Raw genomic sequence first — 25684 nt, forward strand, 5'->3', positions numbered from 1 at the left:
CCCATCCAACAAATAAGTCTTCTACTTTTTCTCTATTCCACTCCACTTAATTCTTTAATCATGAAATGCCTCTTCAATTTTCTTAAAATTATCTTGCACTGTATCCACTGCTTTCAGACATTAATTAACATGTCTTAACAACATCCTTCATTACAGACGACACTTCTTCATTTTTTATATTATTCATTTTAACCTTCATGTCCAAAAATCTCTGGTTCATCTAAGAAATTCTGTGATGACATATTTTCCATCTGTTGGGCAATACCTTCCAAAACAGTACCAACCAGCTTCAAATTCTGGTTCCTCAATTCCACCTACATTCTTTAACTGCAATGGCTGTGGTAAGTTCTTCATATGCCTGTGTCTCTAACAAGGCAGGACTTCCTCCTCTTCACCTGCATTTGCTGCTGGTCAGGCTGTTCGACTGTGGGTTTGGACATCAGCCAACGCCAGGCTGACTTCTTTAATCCTGCGTTGGTTGGGCCCCCCCCGCCCCCTGTCCAGACCTTTTCTCGCAGCTCCTACATGCGCATCGTTCCACGCATGCCCAGTAGTGCTGACGACCATCTTCAGATGCACCACTGCACGTCTCGGGGTCGCTGGGCACAATAGCAGGACCGTGCGTTAACATCGGGAGACGGCACTTTGCCACCTCGCTCATGCACCCGGCATCACAGGCATGCGTTTCAGAGCAGGTTGGGCGGGTAGCAATGCCGATGCCATCTTGCGGTTGCAGGATGGGCGCCAGTGTTATACTCATCCATCCAGGAGTTCGTTGGGCTTTCATAAATAGTCAATCGATTCCGTGGCTTCTCTCTGGTAAGTAGGCATCAGTTCTTCAACATTTTTTTAAGGTAATTTCTTTTGTAGTTGAGCTTTTATTTTCTTCACATTTGTAGCCATTATCTATCTTCCATCTTCAGACATTCTCAGAAATTTTAAAAAAACTTTTCAGACTTTTCAATTAACTGAGGAGAGGTGAAATTACACATCTTCTTCCTACATCATCTTGCCACGCCCCCTCGCTTTCCCTTCCTGAAATCAACAATTCGCTCCTTGGTTTTGGTAACTTTGACTGCAAGGTTATTATTAGTCCACCATTCAACCAAGTTTTCAATCTCCATCCTGCATGCTGGCTCATGCCCTCCTTTACACAACCTATCACAGCTCTGGATAGGACTAGAGGACTCATCTATTGAGGATATATGGGTGAAGCTGAAGAATAGGAAAAATATGACCACCGTCATGGAGATGTATTATAGATCACCCAATAGTCAGCGAGAATTGGAGGGGGAAATCATTGTAGAGAGAGAGCAGGCAGTTGCAGGAAAATAAGGTGGTGATAGATTTTAAATCGCAAACCCTTTCCCACACACGTTACCTCTGTTTCAGTGTCTCTATCCTCCTCATCCAACTTCAACTCATCCACACAGCTCAACTCCACCCGCACCCCTCCACAATTCCCTACATACCCCTCCTCAACTCCCCCGCACCCCACCTCAACTCCCTTAGCACCCCTCGCTGTGCAACCCATCAACACACACTGCACCCCTCAACGGCCCAACAACCCTCAACAACCCCCACCCACAACTCCACCCGTGCCCGTACTTAACTCAGCCTTTATTCTCACCCTCCACCACAACACTCCCCCTTATCTCTCTCCCCTCCTCCTCAACACTCCCCTTCTCATCACTCATCCTCCTCCTCTTCACTCCCCTCCTCAACATCACTCCCCCTGCTCATCAACACTCCATCTCCTCCTCAACACTATCCCTCCTCATCGCTCCCTTCCTTCTCATCACTCCTCTCTGACTCAACACTACCCCCTCATCAACACTCACCTGCTCAACTCCCCTGCTCCTCACCACTCCCCTCCTCACCACTCACCATCCTCCTCAAAAATAGCCCCTCACCACAGCCCTCCTCATGACTCCCCCCTCCCCACGACTCTCCCTCCTCATCACTCCAACTCCTCATACTCCCCCTCCTCCACATCACTTTCCCTCCCCATCACTCACTCCACCTCATCACTTTTCCTCCTCAACACACCCCTCTTCCTCAACACTCCCCTCCTCCTCAACACTCCCCTCCTCCTCAACACTCCCCTCCTCCTCAACACTCCTATCCTCCTCAACACTCCCCTCCACCTCATCACTCCTCCTCCTCATCACTCCACCTCCACTGGCTTGTCTTTACGTCATGCCCTAGGAAAAGCGTCACCGGAAATTACGTGAGTGAAGTTAGGGAGATCGGGCATGGCGTCGGTCTACTCCGCCATGGCGGCTTCTCCGCTCTTGTGGCCGGGGACTGGCCGCCAGAGCAGGTGAGATCGCCGTGGACGGGCCGTGCTTTCACGGGAAGGGGGGCGCTGGACACGCAGCGTGACGGCGATTCAATTAGTTCCCTCTGGCACCTACGGCCAGCCGGAGACTGCCCGCAGCCGCTGCTCCCCAACCCTCACCCCTCCCCTCGTCCATGCATCCCACTCCCCAACCCCACCCCTCCCCTCGTCCATGCACCCCACTCCCCAACCCCACCCCTCCCCTCGTCCATGCACCCCACTCCCCAACCCCACCCCTCCCCTCGTCCATGCACCCCACTCCCCAACCCCACCCCTCCCCTCGTCCATGCACCCCACTCCCCAACCCCACCCCTCCCCTCGTCCATGCACCCCACTCCCCAACCCCACCCCTCCCCTCGTCCATGCACCCCACTCCCCAACCCCACCCCTCCCCTCGTCCATGCACCCCACTCCCCAACCCCACCCCTCCCCTCGTCCATGCACCCCACTCCCCAACCCCACCCCTCCCCTCGTCCATGCACCCCACTCCCCAACCCCACCCCTCCCCTCGTCCATGCACCCCACTCCCCAACCCCACCCCTCCCCTCGTCCATGCACCCCACTCCCCAACCCCACCCCTCCCCTCGTCCATGCACCCCACTCCCCAACCCCACCCCTCCCCTCGTCCATGCACCCCACTCCCCAACCCCCACCCCTCCCCTCGTCCATGCATCCCACTCCCCAACCCCCACCCCTCCCCTCGTCCATGCACCCCACTCACCAACCTCCACCCCTCCCCTCGTCCATGCACCCCACTCCCCAACCCCCACCCCTCCTTTCATCCATGCATCCCAACCCCCACCCCTTCCCTCGTCCATGCACCCGAACCTCCACCCCTTCCCTCATCCATGCACCCCAATCCCCAACCCTTCCCTCGTCCATGCACCCCCACCCCTCCCCTCGTCCATGCACCCCATTCCCACTCGTCTCCTTTAACTTCCCCAGTCAACCACTTCACCCAACCCCTCCCCTCATGCTCCAATCAATCTCCCCTCCTCTCAACCACACCTCTCCCTCATCTTCTAACCCACACCCCTTCCCCCATACCCTCTCTCAACACTCCTTCCTCCATCCCACCACACTCCTCATTCTCAATTCCCCCCCCCCCACCCCCTCAAGATTTTGTCTCTTGGTTTGCTTCACCCCCATTCCCTGCTGCCTCTTCTTTTTCGTCTGGTTCTCCAACATTTGAAGTGCCATTGGCAATATAAACTCGAGGGCATTGAAGGGACACCAGAGAGGAATTATGTGTTATATGTGCTTACTTCAGTGAAATTAATGTTTAAAAAAATTAGTAACAGCAGTGTCCCTTTTATTTCTTCAAGTTTGCAATCCACTCATAGATTATGGCTGACCCTCCTCAAACATTTTCTAGCACTATTTCTCTTCATATCCAAAAATTTATTGACCTCTGTTGAATGAAGCCTATGGCCAAGTCTCCACAGCCATCCACAGAGAATTCCACAGATTCGCCATCAATGTGAAGACATTTCTTCTGCCTTATTTTGACCATGTGATGTGAGGGACTAAATGCTGTAATTTTGGTATTGTGTACGAAAGTGCATGACTGGAATTTTCCTTGTTGCATCTTGCACTTCTTTCATGTGCCTTCTGTATATTCCATATAATTCTATCTAACGGTGCTTTCAGGTGGCCAGAATACCCGAATGTCTTGGCTTGGCTTCGCGGACGAAGATTTATGGAGGGGGTAAAAGTCCACGTCAGCTGCAGGCTCGTTTGTGGCTGACAAGTCCGATGCGGGACAGGCAGACACGGTTGCAGCGGCTGCAGGGGAAAATTGGTTGGTTGGGGTTGGGTGTTGGGTTTTTCCTCCTTTGCCTTTTGTCAGTGAGGTGGGCTCTGCGGTCTTCTTCAAAGGAGGTTGCTGCCCGCCGAACTGTGAGGCGCCAAGATGCACGGTTTGAGGCGATATCAGCCCACTGGCGGTGGTCAATGTGGCAGGCACCAAGAGATTTCTTTAGGCAGTCCTTGTACCTTTTCTTTGGTGTACCTCTGTCACGGTGGCCAGTGGAGAGCTCGCCATATAACACGATCTTGGGAAGGCGATGGTCCTCCATTCTGGAGACGTGACCCACCCAGCGCAGCTGGATCTTCAGCAACGTGGACTCAATGCTGTCGACCTCTGCCATCTCGAGTACTTCGACGTTAGGGATGAAAGCGCTCCAATGGATGTTGAGGATGGAGCGGAGACAACGCTGGTGAAAGCGTTCTAGGAGCCGTAGGTGATGCCGGTAGAGGACCTATGATTCGGAACCGAACAGGAGTGTGGGTATGACAACGGCTCTGTATACGCTTGGGCTGGAAGTCAGCCTGACTAAAACTGAGGTCCTCCATCAGCCAGCTCCCCACCATGACTACCAGCCCCCCCACATCTCCATCGGGCACACAAAACTCAAAACGGTCAACCAGTTTACCTATCTCGGCTGCACCATTTCATCAGATGCAAGGATCGACAATGAGATAGACAACAGACTCGCCAAGGCAAATAGCGCCTTTGGAAGACTACACAAAAGAGTCTGGAAAAACAACCAACTGAAAAACCTCACAAAGATAAGCGTATACAGAGCCGTTGTCATACCCACACTCCTGTTCGGCTCCGAATCAAGGGTCCTCTACCGGCATCACCTACCCGAATGTAAAGCCACCTAAAATACCCAAATGGAGCTGTCGGGAGGCCACCTGAAAGCACTTACCTAACCCTCCTTGGGGATATATTCTCCAGCTGGCGACCCGTTGACAGCTACCCTCCCCGCTGCCGACACCTACCCTCCCCGCTGCCGACAACTACCCTCCTCACTGTCCACACCTACCCTCCCCACTGCCTGACAGCCCTCCGGCGCGGGACTATGGGGCTGGGGCAGCTGGCGTGGGACTACAGGGCTGGGGTGTGGGGTGGTCAGTGTGGGACTATGGGGCTTGAGTGGCCGTCGCAGGACTACGGGACTGGAGCAGCCAGCACGGGACTTCGGGCCCCTGACGTCCCACGCTGGCTGCTCTAGGCCTGTAGTCCAGTGCTACAATTTGGTGTTGGTGAGGAAGGCTTGTTAGTTGCAGTTACTCTTTCATATTGATTTTTGCATTCTAGAGAGAGTTCAACACTAGCATCTTTCAACCTTTGCATCCTTAAATCTGATAAACTGAAACCTACAAAAATTCTGTCATCAATTATCATTGATCAAGAGCAAAGGATACATTAATAGGAAGCAACGCACAGAGATATTGTCCTTGTGAAAACAAACCAACAACTGTTTTGTGGACGACAATTAAAGTTTATTTCTTTTCCATTATTTTCATGTAGTGCTGCTACAAGATGCTCCATAAACAAGCCGTGACTGTGGCCACAGTCCACAGGAGCCGGCGTTCGTTCGGATGCGTTTCTCCTTCAGCATCCCAGCTGCACTCCCCAAGCTGCGTCTGCCAGTGCATTATCTGCATCTGAGCACCTGAAAGTGGCTCAACAAACCTGGAAATATAACATTTAGCTGCTTCAGTCAAATTTAGAGTTGGGGGCCCAAGACACATCCTTCTGCTACCCATTAGTTGCAGGCTGTGACCTTGAGAATATTTTGTTTATTCGCACTCTTGGCTGATAACCAAGTCTCAATCCGTGTTAAAATTTTAGTGTCAGGATGGCATAGCTTGTTGAGCTCCTGCCTCTACAAGAGATTCACAATGTTGTATGCATGTGATTGCTTTGTTTCCTTCTACCACCATGATGCATAGTTTCATAGGTTAAATGTCAGGTAAATTGATCCTACTGAATGGCAGATTTTGAGGGAACTGATGGAAATACAGGGTGAATAAAATAGGATGAGTATGGAATTAGGATTAATGTAAATGGGTGCTTGCATGTCAGTGTGGACTGAAGGACTTGTTTCTGTGCCATATGACTTATTGCCCCCAGATCTGTGTTTTCACCTCACTGTGTGGAATATTATCAAAGGTCTTCTGAATATTTATTTGCACTATTGTCCTCTGGTTCTCATTTATCTATTTTATAGGTCATACTTCACAGAACAAGTAGATTAATTGTATATTTTTCCTCTCCTAAATCTATGCCAACTCTGTTCAATGTGATTATTATTTATGTTCTGTTATTATTCTTCTTCTTTATAAACTACTGCTCCTTTCCACATTGCTAAAGCTCAGCTAACATATCAGTGGTTCCATGTGTTTTCTTCCCCCCCCTCTTTCTTAAATAGTGGGGTGACATTTTGCTATCCTCCCATTTCACAAAAACAGATCTAGAATTTTGGAGGGTCTTAGTCAATGTGCTTACAACTCTGGAGCCCATCCCTTTGAAATCCTGGATGTTGATCATTGGGCATTGGGTTTATGTCAGCTTTTAGTCATTCCAGCTTTCTTGTTATTTACAAAATCACACCTCCTTAGTTTCCCACAGTACCCTTGGTTTCCTGGTATTTTGGAAGTAGAAGCTCTTGCAGTCTTTATTTAATACCATATTTAATTATCAATCACAGGAGGACAGTTTTCCTGTTGGCTTCTTGTACTTAAAGGAAAAGTTTCTATTTTGAAAATTAAGCTTTATTTCTATCAATCTTTCAATGTATTTTCTATTGAATTTAGATTAAATTGCTCAAGATTATATCATATTATGAACAGTTTCTGAAGAAGGCTCTTTTTATGATGATAGTTTCTTTTTGCACAAAACTGTATTCTAAAATAGCCTTTTTCTTAATATTCATTTGGAAGCTATCTATGGCCCCTGATTTTTTTAAAAACACTTCTGCTCTTATTTACAAAGCCATCTTTCACCCTTGCCTTTTTCTCTGCACTGGGGCTCTGATTTCTGGTTCAATGGCACTCTGTTTCTTGACATCTGGTTCCTTATCTACCATTACTGTTGTATTCCTGGACTCCTTGTTAATTTCCCCTTATCTTTTCATTGGCTGGTCTCTCCAGACTGGTGATGTGATGTGTCTGTTATCCACACTTGCCCATCATTAGTTTCAAAGATTTGTACAGTAAAATCTGGAGTTCGCGCAACATGCAGTCTGAAGAAACCGGGAAAATTGCTTATCCAGCATCTCCCAATCTCCAGAGGTGCCAGATACCAGGGGTTTTACAGTAATTTGTGAAGTTGGTGTGCAATAAAAATATTTTTGAATGATCTGGAGATGTGTTAATTTTAAATGCATTTCCATTTGTAGATATTGGCTTTTTCTAATATTTAACTGAGGCAGTGTCCTGTCTTATCAGTCTCTTGTTTGCCATTTCCAATGTAGTGCTGACACTATGTGTGTGAGATATATGATGTACTGTATTTTGTTTAAAGAGAATTGACTTTTCTCTTCCAGGTTAATTTTTCACACTGTATCGAGACGGGGGTTTAGAAAAGCTCCAAAAAATAGTGAACCTCGGAAAGTGGAACCAGAGAACACAACTCAGAAAGATTTAGCTTCGAGTGTGAATCAGACAAGCAAAAGCAGCCTGACCCCAGTGCTGGAAGAGCCTGTCATAAGTAAATCAGCATCGTTATCATTCAGGCGGCTGGTGAAACCCTTTGTGTTTACTGTTGGGGTAAGTTGACATTAATGGTCAAAACTTTTTTTCATTCTAAATATGCTGAGGAACTATCATGAGGGGTGGGTCTTTAGTCTTGTGTCTATTCATGGGAAGGTCACGTCAGTAAGCCGCAGGAAGACTGGAGATTCTGCCTTTCCTACTGTACTTCCACAGACTGTCACTGCAGAGTAATGGAGATAGAACTCTTACTTATCACACATTTAAATATTCTTTGGCTTGGCTTCGCGGACGAAGATTTATAGAGGGGGTAAATGTCCACGTCAGCTGTAGGCTCGTTTGTGGCTGACAAGTCCGATGCAGGACAGGCAGACACGGTTGCAGCGGTTGCAGGGGAAAATAGGTTGGTTGGGGTTGGGTGTTGGGTTTTTCCTCCTTTGTCTTTTGTCAGTGAGGTGGGCTCTGCGGTCTTCTTCAAAGGAGGTTGCTGCCCGCCGAACTGTGAGGCGCCAAGATGCACGGTTTGAGGCAATATCAGCCCACTGGCGGTGGTCAATGTGGCAGGCACCAAGAGATTTCTTTAGGCAGTCCTTGTACCTCTTCTTTGGTGCACCTCTGTCACGGTGGCCAGTGGAGAGCTCGCCATATAACACGATCTTGGGAAGGCGATGGTCCTCCATTCTGGAGACGTGACCCACCCAACGCAGCTGGATCTTCAGCAGCATGGACTCGATGCTGTCGGCCTCTGCCATCTCGAGTACTTCGATGTTAGGGATGAAGGCGCTCCAATGAATGTTGAGGATGGAGCGGAGATAACGCTGGTGGAAGCGTTCTAGGAGCCGTAGGTGATGCCGGTAGAAGACCCATGATTCGGAGCCGAACAGGAGTGTGGGTATGACAACGGCTCTGTATACGCTTATCTTTGTGAGGATTTTCAGTTGGTTGTTTTTCCAGACTCTTTTGTGTAGTCTTCCAAAGGCGATATTTGCCTTGGCGAGTCTGTTGTCTATCTCGTTTAAATATTAAGCTTAATCTTTTCACCATTGTTGGTCTCCCTCATGAGACCAACAAACTTGTTTCATTATTTTATTTGCCAAGGCAGCAGTATGCCCTTAATTTCAGTTCCTTATATTATTTTCTTTTCTTTTTTTTTATTGTTACATGCAGAAATGCAAGGTAAACCCATACTTAAGTACAGCAAATTGTGGAATAATAAAAACTGAGGTCATGGTGTAGAGAACAGTAAGCTAAAGAGTGCAGGATGTAAGATTACAAAGACAAAGTGCAGGATTTTACATAGCCTTTCTGCAGTTAAACCATGCAGGAGGATCATCTTTTTACCTGTTGAAGAGTCTGATAACAGCTGAAAAGAAACTGACATCTGGAGTTTTGTGTTTTCAAAATCATTTGGGATTTTGAAATTATTGCCTTTGGCTTGAATCTTGAACAGATCATGGCTCCATAATTTGTGTGTGCTCCTTTTTGTTGTATGTTAATTTCCTTGTGTGGATGGCATGCCTGCAACTTTCTGCAATGTTTAGTTGTGATCCAGTTTTACTTGCATCTTGATTCCAAATGAATGCATATTGCACCTTGGTGGTAAGTGAGCTGGTTTCCCTCCAAGGAACTCACAGACTAAATTTCAGATTTATTTGTGGCAGATTTCATATCTGCCATAAATTGGCTTCTAACCTCTGTCCTTTAAAAGTGCCAACAATTGTCAAATCTGGAAGTCGAAGTTTCACCCCGTCTTGTGAATAATTGTCGCAAACAGGGTGGGGTGGGAAGTAAAACACAAAAGTCTGCAGACACCGAGGTTGAGGTAAAAACACAAAGCTGGAGAAACTCAGCAGGTCAAACAGTGTCCTTTATACAGCAAAGATAAAGATAAACAACCGATGCTTTGGGCTTGAGCCCTTCATCAAGGTATGAGGTAATGTTACAACTCTATAAAACTGGTTAGACCACACTTGAAGTCACCTTATTACAGGAAGTATGTAGATGTTTTAGAGAGAGTGCAGATTTACAAAGATCTTGTCTGAATTAGAGAACATGTCATACGAAGCAAAGTTGACAGAGCTAGGGCTTTTCTCTTTAGAGAGGTGACTTAGTAGAGGCATATAAGATTGAGAAACATTGATAGGGTGGACCGCCTGGGGTGACAATAGCAAATAACACAGGACATCTGTTCAAGGTAAGTGGAGGAAAGTTCACAGAGATGTCGGAGGTAAGTTTTTTTATATACAGAGAGTGGTGGGTTCCTGAAACGCATTGCCAAGCGTGATGGTGGAAGCTGGTACAATCAGGATATTCAAGTGAAATGGATGGAAGAAAAATAGAGAGTGTGAGGCAGGGAAGGATATCAGGTTTGGTGGGTTCACAGAGAGACACTTAACTTTAATGAACACATGGGAAATAAACAGGGAGAATGTTAAACGGTACTCGATCATTATTTCACTTAATCAATGCTATTGACCTTCGCATCAGACCAAGGTTGGTCTGCCCACACACCCAGTTCCCTGAACCAACGAAGGTGCAGCTCTCTGCAAGTATTGATCTTTTGCAGTATTACAGCTCAGGTTCAGTGTAGGGCACACCTTACCTGCGACACTTCCAGGGATGCCCATAATACCAATCTGGGGTGGTGCAACGTCTGGAAAGAAATGTGCTGTGCATCAATGTTATATACAGTTCTGATCTGGGCACTAATCTAATAATGACCCTAAGTAATTTAACATCAAGCTACCATCATGCACACTATCACTTCTGAGAATTTCCCTTCCATAGCATCTAAGCATTGTTTCCCAACTCCACACTGCCTGATTGTTCCTCCTATCTGTTAGTCTGTGCTGCTCCCTCTTTCTCTCCCTTCTCACCTTCTTATACAGATTTATTGTCAGAGTACATACATGACATCACATACAGCCCTGAGATTCCTTTTCCTGCAGTCGAGACAGATTTATCATTTATTGGTATTGCAAAATAAAACTGTACACAGTATTTAGATGTAAACAAATAAATACATGTAAACAACTGACTATGCTATACAGAGAGGGGGAAAAATCAATAAAATGCAAAAGTAAGATTATTTTTAAAAATGTTTACAGAATCAGAATTAAGATTTATTGCCATGAACAAGTCATGAAATTCAGTGCTCTTTGTTTATTGATATTTTACAATAAAAATATTGAACAATACAATTAAGTGTGCTACAAGATCGGAAAACAAGTTACAATAATGATCATTAGTCCAAGTTGCAAAGCACACTCAATATAATGAAATAATACATGACAAAAAAAAACAATACCTTTCAAAACCCCTTTCCCTAAGCAAGGTTGAAGATTAACATTAATAAATCCAGGTGGCCCAGTCTTAAAGAGGGACAACTCAATGCCTAGATTCCAGGTTAACACTAAATCTTAAGATTATGGTAGTAGTCCACATCATTTGAAATTTCATATTTGAATTATTAACCACATATCTAATTTTTTCCAAGTTTAAACAAGGCATGATATCTTTTCACCATTGTTCATGTAGGTGAGGTATTATCTCTCCATTGAATCAAAGTTGCACGTCTGGCCATCAACGATGTAAAACATAAAGTGCGGCGTTGAATTGAAGTTAGTAAATGCATCATATTCTCAGTGTTCAAAAAGAGCAATTAAAGGGCTAGGTTCTAATTTTAAAATTAAAATCACCAATTGAAATGCCCTGACATCTCATTCATTTGCCAGCGAGTCGAGGGCCAGTGCATAGGCAGCATAATTTTCCCCGGGTTTCTGGCATCTAGTCAGAAACTGGTGTTGAGCGAGCACCACATTCCGTGGCCCTGCATAGTAAGCAGTCAGACGTTCCCGGGCTATAGACAGAGTGGTAGCTCCTTGCGTTATGGCGAGAGAGACTTCACCCAGCAGCGAGTTCAGGTGGCCCCACTGTATCGTCTCATTGACCACGTTGTTTCGAGCCATGTAGTAATCGAAACAAGCAATCCAGTGGTTGAACTATACACTGGCCCTTGACAGGCCACATGCCTGTCCACTTTCCCTTTCTTAGTCAATTCTGTTTTCATTACCCCATCAGAGACGGTTAGAATTTTTGCACAGAAATTTCAGAATTATTCTGATTTTAAAAAGTAGCATACTTACCTTCAGTGTGTCCTGATGTGGTTGTTTGCACAGATATGTTTAGAGCACTTTTACATAGCCTTTCTGTGTTGCAGAATTTGTTGGAGGGGAAATGTCGTATTCATTAAGCTTGTTTCTTACAGTGGCTGTGGTCATTTTACACTGCAGCTGCTCCGTAAAAACATGAACTACATAATAAATTCCTTTTGTCATTTTTACCCTGCCACTGGAGCAGAAAAGGTGTCTAATGAGTTCCAAATGACAGTTACTCTCTTTTAAATAAAAGTACTTTCCCCATGGGTGTTCTTTCTATATTTTGATCAAGATTTTATACTTATTTTTCTTAGTCCTTGGATTGTTCTCCGCATGGACCTGTGTGGGTGGCATGGTTAGCATAATGTTATTACAGCGCTATTTAACCAGTCTTGAATCCAGTGCTGTTTGTTTGTTCTTTCTCCCCGTACCTACATGGGTACTTCTGGGTGCTCCAGTTTCCTCCCACCATTTAAAAACATATGGGGTTTTCGATTAATTGATGTATTTGGGGTGCACGGACTTGTGGGCCTGAAGGGTCTGCTACTGGGCTCTATGTCTAAATTTAAATTAGGGTGGCATGGTTGGCTTAGTGGTTAGAACAACGTCTTTACCGCCTCCAGTGGTCAGGACCGGGGTTCAAATCCTGTGCTGGCTGTAAAGAGTTTGTATGTTTTCCCCATGTCTGCTTTGGTTTTCCCAGGTTTCCCTCCACTGTTTGAAACATACCAGGGTTGAGGGTTAATTGGGCATATATTGAGTGGTACGGATTTGTGGGCTGAAATGGCCTGTTATCGTGCTGTATGTCTAAATTAAAATAAATTCTTGACACATTTGGAGAAAATTAGATATAGCATTAAAGGTGTCACGGTAGAATTTGACAAGAATTTGACAACTTGAAGATTTCGTTGTGTGAATGCTCTGAGGATTCCCTGTCTGATGTCCAAGAGTTGCGATTCGATTCACATCTACTTACTGTATACAGGTTAACCTTGTTTAGTGGGAGGGGAAGAATTAGTGTTTGGGGAGGGGGGGCTCCTTTTGCCTTTTTATTAATTTTTAGAGAAAACGAGGCTATAGTAGATAATTAATAATGATCACATTATAGAATAGGACGAAGATTTATAGTCCCTATATGGGATTCTTAATTCTATCTCATTATTTTCTGTTTAACATCAGAATCTGAGGTTTTGAGAAAGATATGTTGCCTGATAATGATGATTTACATGTGCAATGTATAAACTATGTTGTCATGATTATCCAACTGCACGAAAACCAACAAGGTCGGGTCAGATACAGCAATGAGCTCTCTGAACCCTTCTCCATTAACAATGGCGTGAAGCAAGGCTGTGTTCTCGCACCAACCCTCTTTTCAATCTTCTTCAGCATGATGCTGAACCAAGCCATGAAAGACCCCAACAATGAAGATGCTGTTTACATCCGGTACCGCACGGATGGCAGTCTCTTCAATCTGAGGCGCCTGCACGCTCACACCAAGACACAAGAGAAACTTGTCCGTGAACTACTCTTTGCAGACGATGCCGCTTTAGTTGCCCATTCAGAGCCAGCTCTTCAGCGCTTGACGTCCTGCTTTGCGGAAACTGCCAAAATGTTTGGCCTGGAAGTCAGCCTGAAGAAAACTGAGGTCCTCCATCAGCCAGCTCCCCACCATGACTACCAGCCCCCCCACATCTCCATCGGGCACACAAAACTCAAAACGGTCAACCAGTTTACCTATCTCTGCTGCACCATTTCATCAGATGCAAGGATCGACAATGAGATAGACAAGAGACTCGCCAAGGCAAATAGCGCCTTTGGAAGACTACACAAAAGAGTCTGGAAAAACAACCAACTGAAAAACCTCACAAAGATAAGCGTATACAGAGCCGTTGTCATACCCACACTCCTGTTCGGCTCCGAATCATGGGTCCTCTATCGGCATCACCTACGGCTCCTAGAACGCTTCCACCAGCGTTGTCTCCGCTCCATCCTCAACATCCATTGGAGCGCTTTCATCCCTAACGTCGAAGTACTCGAGATGGCAGAGGTCGACAGCATCGAGTCCACGCTGCTGAAGATCCAGCTGCGCTGGGTGGGTCACGTCTCCAGAATGGAGGACCATCGCCTTCCCAAGATCATGTTATATGGCGAGCTCTCCACTGGCCACCGTGACAGAGGTGCACCAAAGAAGAGGTACAAGGACTGCCTAAAGAAATCTCTTGGTGCCTGCCACATTGACCACCGCCAGTGGGCTAATATCGCCTCAAACCGTGCATCTTGGCGCCTCACAGTTTGGCGGGCAGCAAACTCCTTTGAAGAAGACTGCAGAGCCCACCTCACTGACAAAAGGCAAAGGAGGGAAAAACCCAACACCCAACCCCAACCAACCAATTTTCCCCTGCAACCGCTGCAACCGTGTCTGCCTGTCCCGCATCGGACTTGTCAGCCACAAACGAGCCTGCAGCTGACATGGACTTTTACCCCCTCCATAAATCTTCGTCCGCGAAGCCAAGCCAAAGAAAGAAAAAGTATAAACTATGAATGAATTATGTAATCAGTTAGAAATCATGCTAAAATCAATAAAATATTTTAAAAAGAAAGAAAATAAATTAAATTAAATAGATTAAAATTTGTTGAGTTTAAAGCTCCTCAGCAGATTGATGGAGATTTAGTTAAACAACAGAAAGTAGTACAAGGTTGAGAATGCATATATTGGCATTCTTCTGAGCCCAGTGGGGAGATGACAACAATTTGTGTGTGTAGAATAGTTTCCTGACTTGCAGATGAACTGAACACTCAATAAGCATTACCACATTCTAACATAATGTGCATGTATACACACACACACACACACACACACACACACACACACACACATATATATGCACGCATGCTTGGTTATGTGTGCATGGATCTTTTTGTTTTACATAGTGGATTGCTCAGTAGATATGCTTGGTAGTTTCATGGAGTTTTGTTAACATTGCATCAAATAGGAGAGGTGACTTGCTTAATTGTCAGTAGTGCTAAATATGAAACTCAGTTTTCAGATGGACATTGAGCACTAGTTTATGTAGTTCACAGGAAGCTCATTTGGTGTGGCAGCCATTTGGCAGTATGAAACGCTCAAATCCAGAGTTCAAAGTTACTTCAATGATTTACAATTGGATTGGTTGGAAAAACATAAACCGCCGAAAGCAGGAGACATCAGGAAGCAGGTAAATAATTCTTGAAATATTCATCTCATGAAGTGTTGTTTATTTTTCAGCTTCTTTTAAATTACAAGCTACTGGTTCATTGTTTACATCTTATTTTATTTCCTGGATGTGGGAAGATGAGATGTTCAGAAATTAGAAAGAGGGAAGACAAGTTGATGCTGTCATGTTCCTAGGCATGCCATTGCATTGGTCAACTTTATATCTTGCAAAAAATATTGGTGGACATTGATCTGGTTACAGCTCTTTGAAGAAATGTCAGAATGTCAATGCATTGTCCTTCTGTCAACTTAGTGAGAAGCACATGGATGAGACAGGTTGTGTCAAGTTAGGAAGTGAGAGCCTCCAGGTTCAAAGAGTTTGTTTTATTAGGGAGCATTCCAACAATGAATTTTAATAAATATGTGTAGGAAATATATGATGTGAAAGAGAAATGTTGCTTAATTCAATGTCTAGATTAAATAAAAATAAAAAGAATACTTCTGTTTATGAAAGTCCTGCTAAAATACCCCTTTCCTTGGTTGGTTCTTCTAGCACATTCAACTATTGAATGCATTCTCTGGACTGTTCTAATTTGTCCAATTTTATCAAAATTAGACTCCACAATTAATGCATTACTCATTTCATTATTGATGCAATATTTCTCCTCCTGTCATCTGAAACATTTTTTGCCTCTGATTCTCTGCAAACTCATTTTCTTTCCTAATGCTCAATGCATCACCTTTTTTTTCCAAAGTCTTCCCTCTTCCTTGCCTCTCACTCCACAATATCACTAACTTTTCAAAATGTCTTCAACCTTGAGATACATTTTACTCCTTGTCTTTGGATTCTTGCTCATGTTTACCTGGTTCACAAAGTAATTTGGGACATTTTTTGTGTTAAAGGAATGGCAGGATAAGTATGATGTGCATTGAGAGAGTTAGTTACAGGTGGAAAGACCTTTTGAAGATTTGGCTCTCTGGATAAAGTTTGATCAGAAAGTTATGGTCAGAGAATGCCGAGCTCCAGTGGGAGAACAGGAATACAAGTCCAGTGAGATAGGATTGGAGAGTTAGTTTATGAGCGGGCTTTGAGAAAAGTTGCAGTCAGTGGTGCTGGTGAGCTTTGGGAGAGTTAAGGTGCAAGTGAAATGAACTTGGAGCAGTGCAAGAATGAACATTTAGAGTTAGTTTGTTGCAGGAATTAGCTTTGTTTTGAGTTTGAGTATTAGATAAATGAGCTTTTACAGGAGAATGTGCTCTTTATGACGCTTGTATCCACATTCATTTCAGAAGCAACTGTTACTATGTTTCAGGTGAACCAATGGTGGAACAGTCTTACAGAAGGGCAACGGACTGTTACAGGTCTGTATTCAATGTGCTGGACATGCATGGGAAGGCTGAGAGAAAGTGTTGAAGAATACTGAGGAGATGGTTTTCTATCTCAAGACAGCTGCTTATTTTAGCCACCTGAGCAATAATGCTCAAATATGATCAAGGTTTTTTTTCCTTCCTCTTACAACAGCTCTTTTTGAGATTTTGTTATAATTGTGTTAAGGATTTGTAAGGGGAGTACAAGAACTCTGCCGCTTGCTCTGTGGAGATGTTCCTAACTGAGAGTACTGGAGCAAACTGGTTTTGTTTCAGAATACCATTGATTGCTTCCCTTCTTCAGCTTAACGTTATCCATTGTCGCACCACCTCATTGCATAATGATGAGGTCTGATCCCCTGGAGAATGATAGAAAATTGCAACCACAAGGTGGCTGTCTAACACAAGATTTAAGATTTCTTTACTGTCATGTAATAATACAGAACAAGAAATATTGCATGAAATTGCATTCTGCCTGCCATTAGTGTTGCCTGGTGCCCATTACATTAAAAAGGAAAGAGAAGCAAAAGAGAGTCCTTCCAGAGTGAGTGAGTACCTGTGGATTTACCTCTAGCCCTCCTGCAGCCACACAGACTCCTGTTTGATCCATCATCAACTTGAACTCCAGATCTCTAAGTGCTGCTGCTATGTAATGGAACATCTAAGGGGGACAGGGGTTTAAATTTTATGTACAGCATGGGAGAAGCTGATTCCATCCACTTAAACCTGTGCTATGCAATTACACCCAAATTAACCTGCATCCCTGTACATTATGGAGGGTGGGTGGAAACTGGAGCACCCAGGAAAATCCACACAAACATGGGGAGAACGCACAATCTCTTTATAGACGGTGTGTGGTTCGAACCCAAGTTGCTGAAGCAGTAATAGTGTTCTGCTAACCATGCTGTCAACAGCCAACCATGCTGACCAACAGTAGAACAGAAAGAGTATATAGAAAGAGTATTTATTGATCTAAATAGGAGTTCTATATGTGCAGATTAAGAGACAAAGGGGAACTTCAGTATATTTTTAAAGAATATTTTACTCTAATGTTTTTAATTATTTTACAGTATTTTAACTAATGTTTTGAAATTATTTTCTTCAATTTTAATGCCTTTCAAGTGTTTTTGAACAACAATGGGTAATTTGCAGGGTAGATGATTCTCGAACCAGAGAATAATTTAGGAAGGGCCTAAATGGCAGGTTTTTCACTTGGTGTGATCTGCATCTGGAATGAGCAGCTGGGGCAAGATGTAGAAGCGGCACAATTACAATATTCAAAAGATAATTGTACCAGTAAGTGGTTAGGAAAAATCTAGAAGCCTACAGATCATATACAGGCAAATGGAACTAACCCAAAGTGCCACCTACTTGGGCTGCAGGGCCTTTTTCATGCTCTGATAAGCATCCACCCCAGTTGGACTGTCGCCTGTGATCTTTCTTCCACTGACACCTTCCTGTTTTACTTTGGGTGTAGAGCAGCAATTAACAGCAGCAATTCAGGGTGGAGAAGCAGAGCCAGCGTGATCTGGACCTGTAAAAATTTGGGGTAATTTCAATTTTGTTGTTAGTATTTATGTGGCTGATTCTTGATCATCTCTCATAGAATCATAGTTACACAGCATGGAAGTGAACTCTTTGGCCCACCATGTCCACACTGATCTTTTTGCCAATCTGCACTAATCCAATTTACCTTCACCAGGACCATATTCTTATCTTTCTTGCCTGTTTAAGAATCGGTCTCAATGCCTCTTAAATATAGGAATTGCATCACTTCCTCTGGCAGCACATTCCAAATATTAACTACTTTCTTTATTTAAAAAAAATTTCACCCCTCAGGTCCCTTTTAAAACTCCTACTTTTCATCTTAAAACCATGCTCTCCTGTTTTTGATACCCCTACTGTGAGATAAAGATTTTGACTATTTACTATATCTATGCCTCTCATAATCTTACAAGCTATGTAGGCAAATTTAAATTTAGACATACAGCACGGTAACAGGCCCTTCTGGCCCAAGAGCCTGTGCTGCTCAATTACACGCAATTCACCTACAACCCTCGTATATTTTTGGAGGGTGGGAGGAAACCGGACTACCCGGAGGAAACCCATGCAGACACAGGGAGAACATACAAACTCTTACAGACAGTGCGGGATCCAAACCCGGGTCAGTGGTGCTGCATTAGTATTGCACTAATCGCTATGCTAACTTGATTTAAACCAGTGGTTTTCAAACTGCCCCGTAAACTCACATTCCACCTTAAGTATTCCCTATGCCATAAGGTGCTCTGTGATTAGTAAGGGATGGCTTAAGGTGGTATGTGGGTTGAAAGAAAAAGTTTGAAAACCATTGTTTTAATTGTACCTCATTGACTCATTATGTACACAGTTTCAGAACTCCAAAGGAAATGGGCCAATGACAATTTTTCTCAAGCAAAGTATCTCAGTAACAATTGGGTTTAGAGCAGTGATTCTCAACCTTCTCTTCCCACTCACAAACCGCCTTAAGCAACCCCTTACTAATCACAGAGCACCGATGGCATAGGGATTACTTAAAGTGGAATGTGAGTTTAGGAGGGCAGATTAAAAACCACAGGTTTAAATGATTAAAGAATCATTCTTTCATTTTTTGTCTAGTATTTAATCGTGTGTTATAGTTCCAGCCTGGACAAAAAATATTAGCCTTTCCCCTCCATTTCCAAGAACTTCTTGTCCACTAACTTCATTTACTCTCCTTTCTCTATTCTCAACCATTACTGGACCTGTGAAAGGCAGTGATAGGTCCCAGATGACCTGATTCCACATTTATTTGTAGTTTCTGAGATGACTAATGAAGCCAGATAGCAAGATGGTTTGTGAGTTGTGCACTCTTCACCCGTGTTCACTGTGTGCTCCCAATGCATGGTTTTGAAGTTTTTAATAATGTTTTGAAAACTGCTTCTCAACTTAGCTTGGTCATAAGCCAGAGGCTTCCAGAAGTCAGTGTGGATGCTGCAATCTTTAAAGATTTTGTTCTTCAATCTCAAGGTTAATCACATCCTTTTTACAGTGAAATTGACTTGATTATTATAGAGTGGTCTCACCAACATCTTGTGCAGGTGGTTCATTATGTGTAAACTCTTATAGCTAATGCCCCATCCACTCCTTCTCCACTTGTGTCACCACTTTCAGGGAACTATGTACCTATACCTCTAGGTCTCTGTTGACTCTGCTGCAGATCTGCCTCATGCACTGGACAGTTACACTGATATGTCAGGAGCACACCAAAGCAGTCATGGAATTCAAGGTATGAGTGAATTCTTTCCCAAGAGGAAAACCGAACTCCATTCTTTCAGAGGCCATTACTTATTTTCTATGTGGTTGTACTTTAGTGCACTTTTTGTCTGATGCACTCCTACAAGATGGGCGGCTCTAATCTGTTACAGCAACAGTGACAAGGGTTCGAATCCCGCACTGTCTGGAAGGAGTTTGTACGGTCTCCCCGTGTTTGCGTGGGTTTTTCCCCAGGTGCTCCAGTTTCCTCCCACCTTCCAAAAGTTTGCGGCGTTGGACGTAATTGGGCAGCGTGGGCACGTGGACCGGAAGGACCTGTTAATTTAAAGTTAAATTTAAAGTTTAAAAATTGGACAGTGCAAAAAGTTTGAGAATGGGGCCATAAGCTCCTAAAATGTACCTTTTTACTTTCAGCTACTTATATTGTAGAAAATGTTAAAACTAGAACTGTATCTTGTACTCTGTCTACTATTATACACATCAACAACATCTCAGTGATTCTGTTCTTTTGCAGGGATCATAGCGGTCAATGCACTAGTATTCTGTTTGTGGAGAATTCCCTCAATGCAGTGGACTATGGTCAAGTACTTCACCTCAAATCCTGCTTCCAGTAAGTGTGGCCAGTTGTCTTTAGGGTTTTAATTTGTATTTGTGTAGGTCAATCAACATCGTTTACATAGTTTCTAAGCTTACTTCTGGGACCCTTTGCACGTTTTGAAGCTCTTTGAAGCTTTGAACTGTGCATTTCAGTCAGATACTTTTATGTTGTACCAAAATATATAAGATGGAAAATTGTAATATTACAAAGAAAAGGACAAAAAGATACAGCCTTAAATGAGACGATCGCAATCCATTACTCCTGACCATATATTACTTATGAAATAAATCTGAAAACCATTTTAAGCAAATTCCTCATCACTAGTGATGTTTAATTGTGGCGTTTTGACTTGATGAACCATATATAATGGTTTGCTGTACCTAATATAATGGTAACCTTTATTGTGGATCTGATTTGAGATTGTTTAATTAGAGAGGTCTTTACTTACATCTAACTGTCCTGGGAGCATTTAAGGGGAGATTAAAGAAACCTTACTAAATTTTAATTCTAAATCCGAAATTTTAGAATTACTTGGAGGTAATTTAATTGAATACTGTAAAAACGAATATAATAGTCAAATTTTAGGCCAGTTTTACTGGTCAAATTTGTTGGGGGGGGGGTCAATTTTTACACTGGTCATATGGGGCTAAAATTCACAAGAATCCAAAAGTACTGTGTATATTTATGTAATAGTCGAGGCTTGGGGACCAATTTTTCGGATCAAATTTGTGGGGTGGGGGCACTACTTTTGCCTGCAGCAAGAACCTGCGTCGTTCAAGGCATCAGGAGCTCAGGTGGGTGGGTGGCTGGGACCTAAGAGAGAGAGAGTGTGGTCGGGGTCCCAGGAGCTATGGTCTTCAGATAGCGAGGTAAGGAATTGTGGTCAGGGCATCGGGAGCTTGGAAAGATGGGCAGTCAAGCCCTAGGAGAGAGCCTGTGGCTGAAGTATCAGGAGCTCTGGTGTTTGGGCATCTGAGTCGAGGTTCTGTGTTTGGGTACTCGGGTGGGCGGCAGGTTGAGTAGGTGGGCAGTCGAGGTGAGGATCTGTGGTCGGGGCGTTGGAAGCTCAGATGGGCGGTGGCTGATGTGAGGATCCACAGTTGGTCAAGGCGAGGATCTGAGGTCGGGGCATTGGGACCTCTGATGGGTGGTGGCTGAGATGAGGATCCGCAGGCAGCCAAGGTATTTTTGGGCTAAAAAAGGATGTTGACTATTACATGGGATCAACTATTATAAAACTATCTAAAACTACAAAATACTTGAAGGCACTGTGGAAGGATTTTACTCTCTTCTGAAGTTGGTTTTGAGTTCTGAATACTGATATTTGGTCCACAAGACTTGGTTCTGTTGATATACATAATGCTCGAGCCCAGCATGTGGTATTTTCACACTGCAGGCTTGTGCATCTGTGCCAGATATCAAAGCTCTCCTTCCATTTTGTAGACTGTTATTGTATCCCTTCAAATCAATGTGCAAGAAGAATGATGACAATTCACAAATGAGCACTTTTTAAAAATTATATTTTTTACAATTCCGAACAATAATCAAAGTGAGGGAAACTTGTTAATGTTGAGCGCCAAATGAATTTTGTAGTCGTATTGAGATGACAAATCTGAAAATTAAGATACTTTATTTTATATGTATATATGTGTGTGTATATATTTATAGTTATACACATTTACAGGTGTACTCATTTATGGCCTGTACTGTCAGTACCTGAAAGTAACATGTATGCTGCTCTCTTCAAAATCCAAGGAAAATGGTGTGGGATTGCCATGTGTAGCTTTTTCTACTTTAATAGCTAGAAGATTTATTTTGCTAAGATGGAAGGACTCGATCCCTCCTAGTTATGCACTTTATCATGCTTGAGCCTCAAGAAGATTAGATGTAATATTTTGAAAACTGAAGTTAAGTTTAATAAAATGTGGCACACTTTTATGGAATATTTTAATATTACATACAAAACAGTGGTTTACTGTTTTGTGTGTAACATACAAAATGTTTAGAGTCTCTTCCTGAACTCAATTAAGATTAGGCCATTCACCAGCATATCATTTCTGTTACCCTTTTGGTGGGTTAAGGGGTCCCAGTGGCTTTTTCTCTTTTATTTAGTTTAGGGGCTACAGATTTAGGATGAGTTAGTTACTGTCTTTTTCCTTTGGTTTGTTTTTCTGTAGGAACAAGAGGTATATTATTGATTGTGTCTGTTTATCATTAGTTGCGATGTTCATTTTTATTCCAGGATACATTGTAATTACTCTGTACCTGCACAGTATATTTTTCTTTTTTTACACTTTTTGTTGTATGTATATAATATGAAGATGTCAATTTTAAAAAAATCCAAGGAAAGCATCCAGCCTGGATGGAGAACCTGGCCGAGTATTAAAACCCTCTGCTGACCAACTTGCCAATATATTCATGGATATCTTCCACATCTCACTCCAGCAAGATAGGTTACCCACCTGTTTCTAACAGCTACCAATCGTACAGATGCCCAAGAAGAGTGGTAACTTGCCGAAAAGACTACCGACCAGTGGCACTCACATCTGCAGTGAAGTATTTTGAAAGGTTGGAATGGAAATATAGCAGCTCTAATCTGATCTGTGACATGGATCGGTTTCAATTTGCCTAGTGCAGTAACAGATCTATGCAGATGCCATCTCATGAAACACCTGGACAGCAAAAACGCCCAAATCAGGATGCTCTTTATTGACTACTGTTTGACAATCAACACCATCTTGCCCTCAAACTGATCAGCAAACTCCAAAACCTGGGCCTCAACACACTGCTATGTAATTGGATTGTGGATTTCCTCTCCAATCAGGGTGGATTGGTAAGAACATCTCCTTCGCAATATCCATCCGATGCCACAGCACTACATAGCTGCATTCTTAGACCCCCGCTCAACTCGCTTTACACCTATGACTGTATGGCTCAGTATGACAATAAAACCATCTACAAATTTGCTAATGCTACCACAGTAGTGGGTTGTATTAAAGGGAGCAATGACTCAGCATGTAGGAGGGAGTTTAAAAACTTGGGTGAATGGGGTACTAACAACAATCTCACACTTAATGTCACCAAGACCAAGATGCAGATTGTGGACTTTAGAAGGATGGGGGCCTGTCCCCCAATTTGTTAAAATGCAACAAACAGGCAGTGCCGTGAGAGTCCAAAGGTGTGGGTTAATAGCTCCTTGAGGGCATTGTGACAGAGTATATAGATATGTTTTTGGGAGGTAAATTGGGAAAGATTTGTTAGAGTTGGTCACATACAAACACTTTAAAACAGATCTTATTTAAAATACTGGAGCTCTGCCGTATGGTAGACATATCAGCTCCAGAGCTTTTGCAAGAGCTTTTGCTCAAGAGACTTCACTAATGGATTGTTGTTTACAAAAGGCAATAGATGAAAATGCATGTCGTAGCCACTATGTCTGGAAGAGAACTTACTGTTCTGTGAGGGTCATGTGGTTTTGCAAGCAAAGAGAGTCAAACAGGCTTTCTCTCAGAGAGAGAGAGAGAGAGAGAGAGAGACACACACACACACACACACACACACACACACACACACACACACACACACACACACACACACACACACACACACACACACACACAGATCACTTGTAGAGCCAGCAGAAGTAGCTGGGACTGGAACAGGACAAGCTCGCAAGTTTGTAGAATGCCCCATTTTGGAAGACAGCCTGGTCAAAGCCCTTGTGGTTCATGCAAAAGGAGAGGACTGGCTGTGTAATGTTTCACTTGGAATAAGAGAAACAAAAAAAGGAACTCTGTGATGACCTGAAAGAAAGAGATTATCTTATGGAGAATCCTGACGGGGCAAGTTTCGTCAGCAAATGAACTTGGAGGAATGAGAAATGAGATTGGACTTGAACTAAAGAATTTTTCTGAAATTACACACACATTACACATTAGAATTAGAAGGGGGTTAAGTTAGGTTAAATAAGTCAATAGAGATAAGTTAAAGTTTGATTCTGTTTTCATGTTTAAAGATAATTAAAAGCATCTTTTGTTTAATTAACCATTTGTCTTGGTGAATATCTATTGCTGCTGGGTTTATGGGTCCTCTGGGCTTATAACAGCATCGTTTTTGCCATTCTCCGGAAGCTGCTGTAGGAAATCTATGACCCTTGCTGCTGTGTCCTGGTTGAACGAGCTCACCATTTAGTAATAACGTGTGGTATCGGCGTTTATCTTTTGGAGGTGGAACTGGGCCTCGGCCTCTTCGAACCACACGTGTGGCTGCGGTGCCCAGAAAATTGGCAACTTCAACGAAACTGCGTGAAGAGCCGCCTAGTCCATCATCTTTGGGTCCAACTGGCGGTTGGACCTGACGGGCCACCAATGTAGTGTGCATGCTACCGTGAAGAATGGAAAGAATGACATACACATGACAAGTCGAAGACTGGTTTATTGCACTGGCAACTTGGGTTATATTCTCTTCCCACCACTGATGACAGGATTGATGTCATGGTAACACCAGCCTTGGATTGGTCAGTGTTCCTGTCGTTGCTCATTGCTTTCCACTGTGCAGGTTGTCACTTGGGATGAAGGTTGTTGGCCCCCACGCATCTTGAGTACTGGGTCGCATCCCGGTCAGTGGGCCACTACTGAGTATACTTTAAATACAGAACTTTGGCTTGGTAATGAGCTCAAGAGATGGGGAGAAAAGGAAATAATATTCGGGATAAAATTGTATGATGTTCTGTTACCTTATAAATTAGACGTCTTTGTTGATTTCTTTATATTTGACATTTCTATTGTGTATTTTACAAATTTTCTGTACATAACAAATATATAACTCAATAAAAATATTTAGACAAAAAAAATGTCATTATCCACGGGTTTGGTGCCAGAGGATTGGAGGGTAGCTCATGTTGTTCCCTTTTTTAAAAAAGGCTCCAAAAGTAACCCTGGGAATTATATGCCGGTGAAACTGACATCAGTAGTAGGTAAATTATTGGAAGGTGTTCTAAGAGATCAGATATTCAATTATTTGGATAGCCAGAAACTGATTAGGGATACTCAACAACATGACTTTATGCGTGGTAGGTCATGTTTAACCGATCTTATAGAGTTTTTCAAGGTGCTTACCAGGAAGGTTGATGAAGAAAAGGCTGTGGATGCTGTCTATATGGACTTTAGTAAGGCCTTTGACAAGTTCCCATATGCGAATGTTCAGGCGCTCAGTATTCATAGTGAAGAAGTGAACTGGATTCGACAATGGCT

General features: G+C 43.4%; 1 protein-coding gene across 4 annotated transcripts in view; it reads left to right on the forward strand.

Annotated features, from left to right (window-relative positions):
* Positions 1 to 2235: 2235 nt before the first annotated feature.
* The window catches only part of LOC138743704 (presenilin-associated rhomboid-like protein, mitochondrial), a 52572-nt gene continuing 29123 nt past the window's right edge, over positions 2236 to 25684 (forward strand). For 3 of the 4 annotated variants that reach the window (XM_069899321.1, XM_069899323.1, XM_069899324.1), the window contains exons 1-5: positions 2236 to 2323; positions 7681 to 7903; positions 15078 to 15218; positions 16510 to 16558; positions 20349 to 20444. In XM_069899321.1, the coding sequence (XP_069755422.1) occupies positions 2256 to 2323; positions 7681 to 7903; positions 15078 to 15218; positions 16510 to 16558; positions 20349 to 20444 (577 nt within the window). In that variant the 5' untranslated portion in view covers positions 2236 to 2255. The remainder of the gene's footprint in view (positions 2324 to 7680; positions 7904 to 15077; positions 15219 to 16509; positions 16559 to 20348; positions 20445 to 25684) is intronic. The other variant, XM_069899322.1, reaches the window with a different exon arrangement.

Source organism: Narcine bancroftii, chromosome 9 (assembly GCF_036971445.1).
Source record: "Narcine bancroftii isolate sNarBan1 chromosome 9, sNarBan1.hap1, whole genome shotgun sequence".
In the NCBI taxonomy this organism is placed as follows: domain Eukaryota; kingdom Metazoa; phylum Chordata; class Chondrichthyes; order Torpediniformes; family Narcinidae; genus Narcine; species Narcine bancroftii.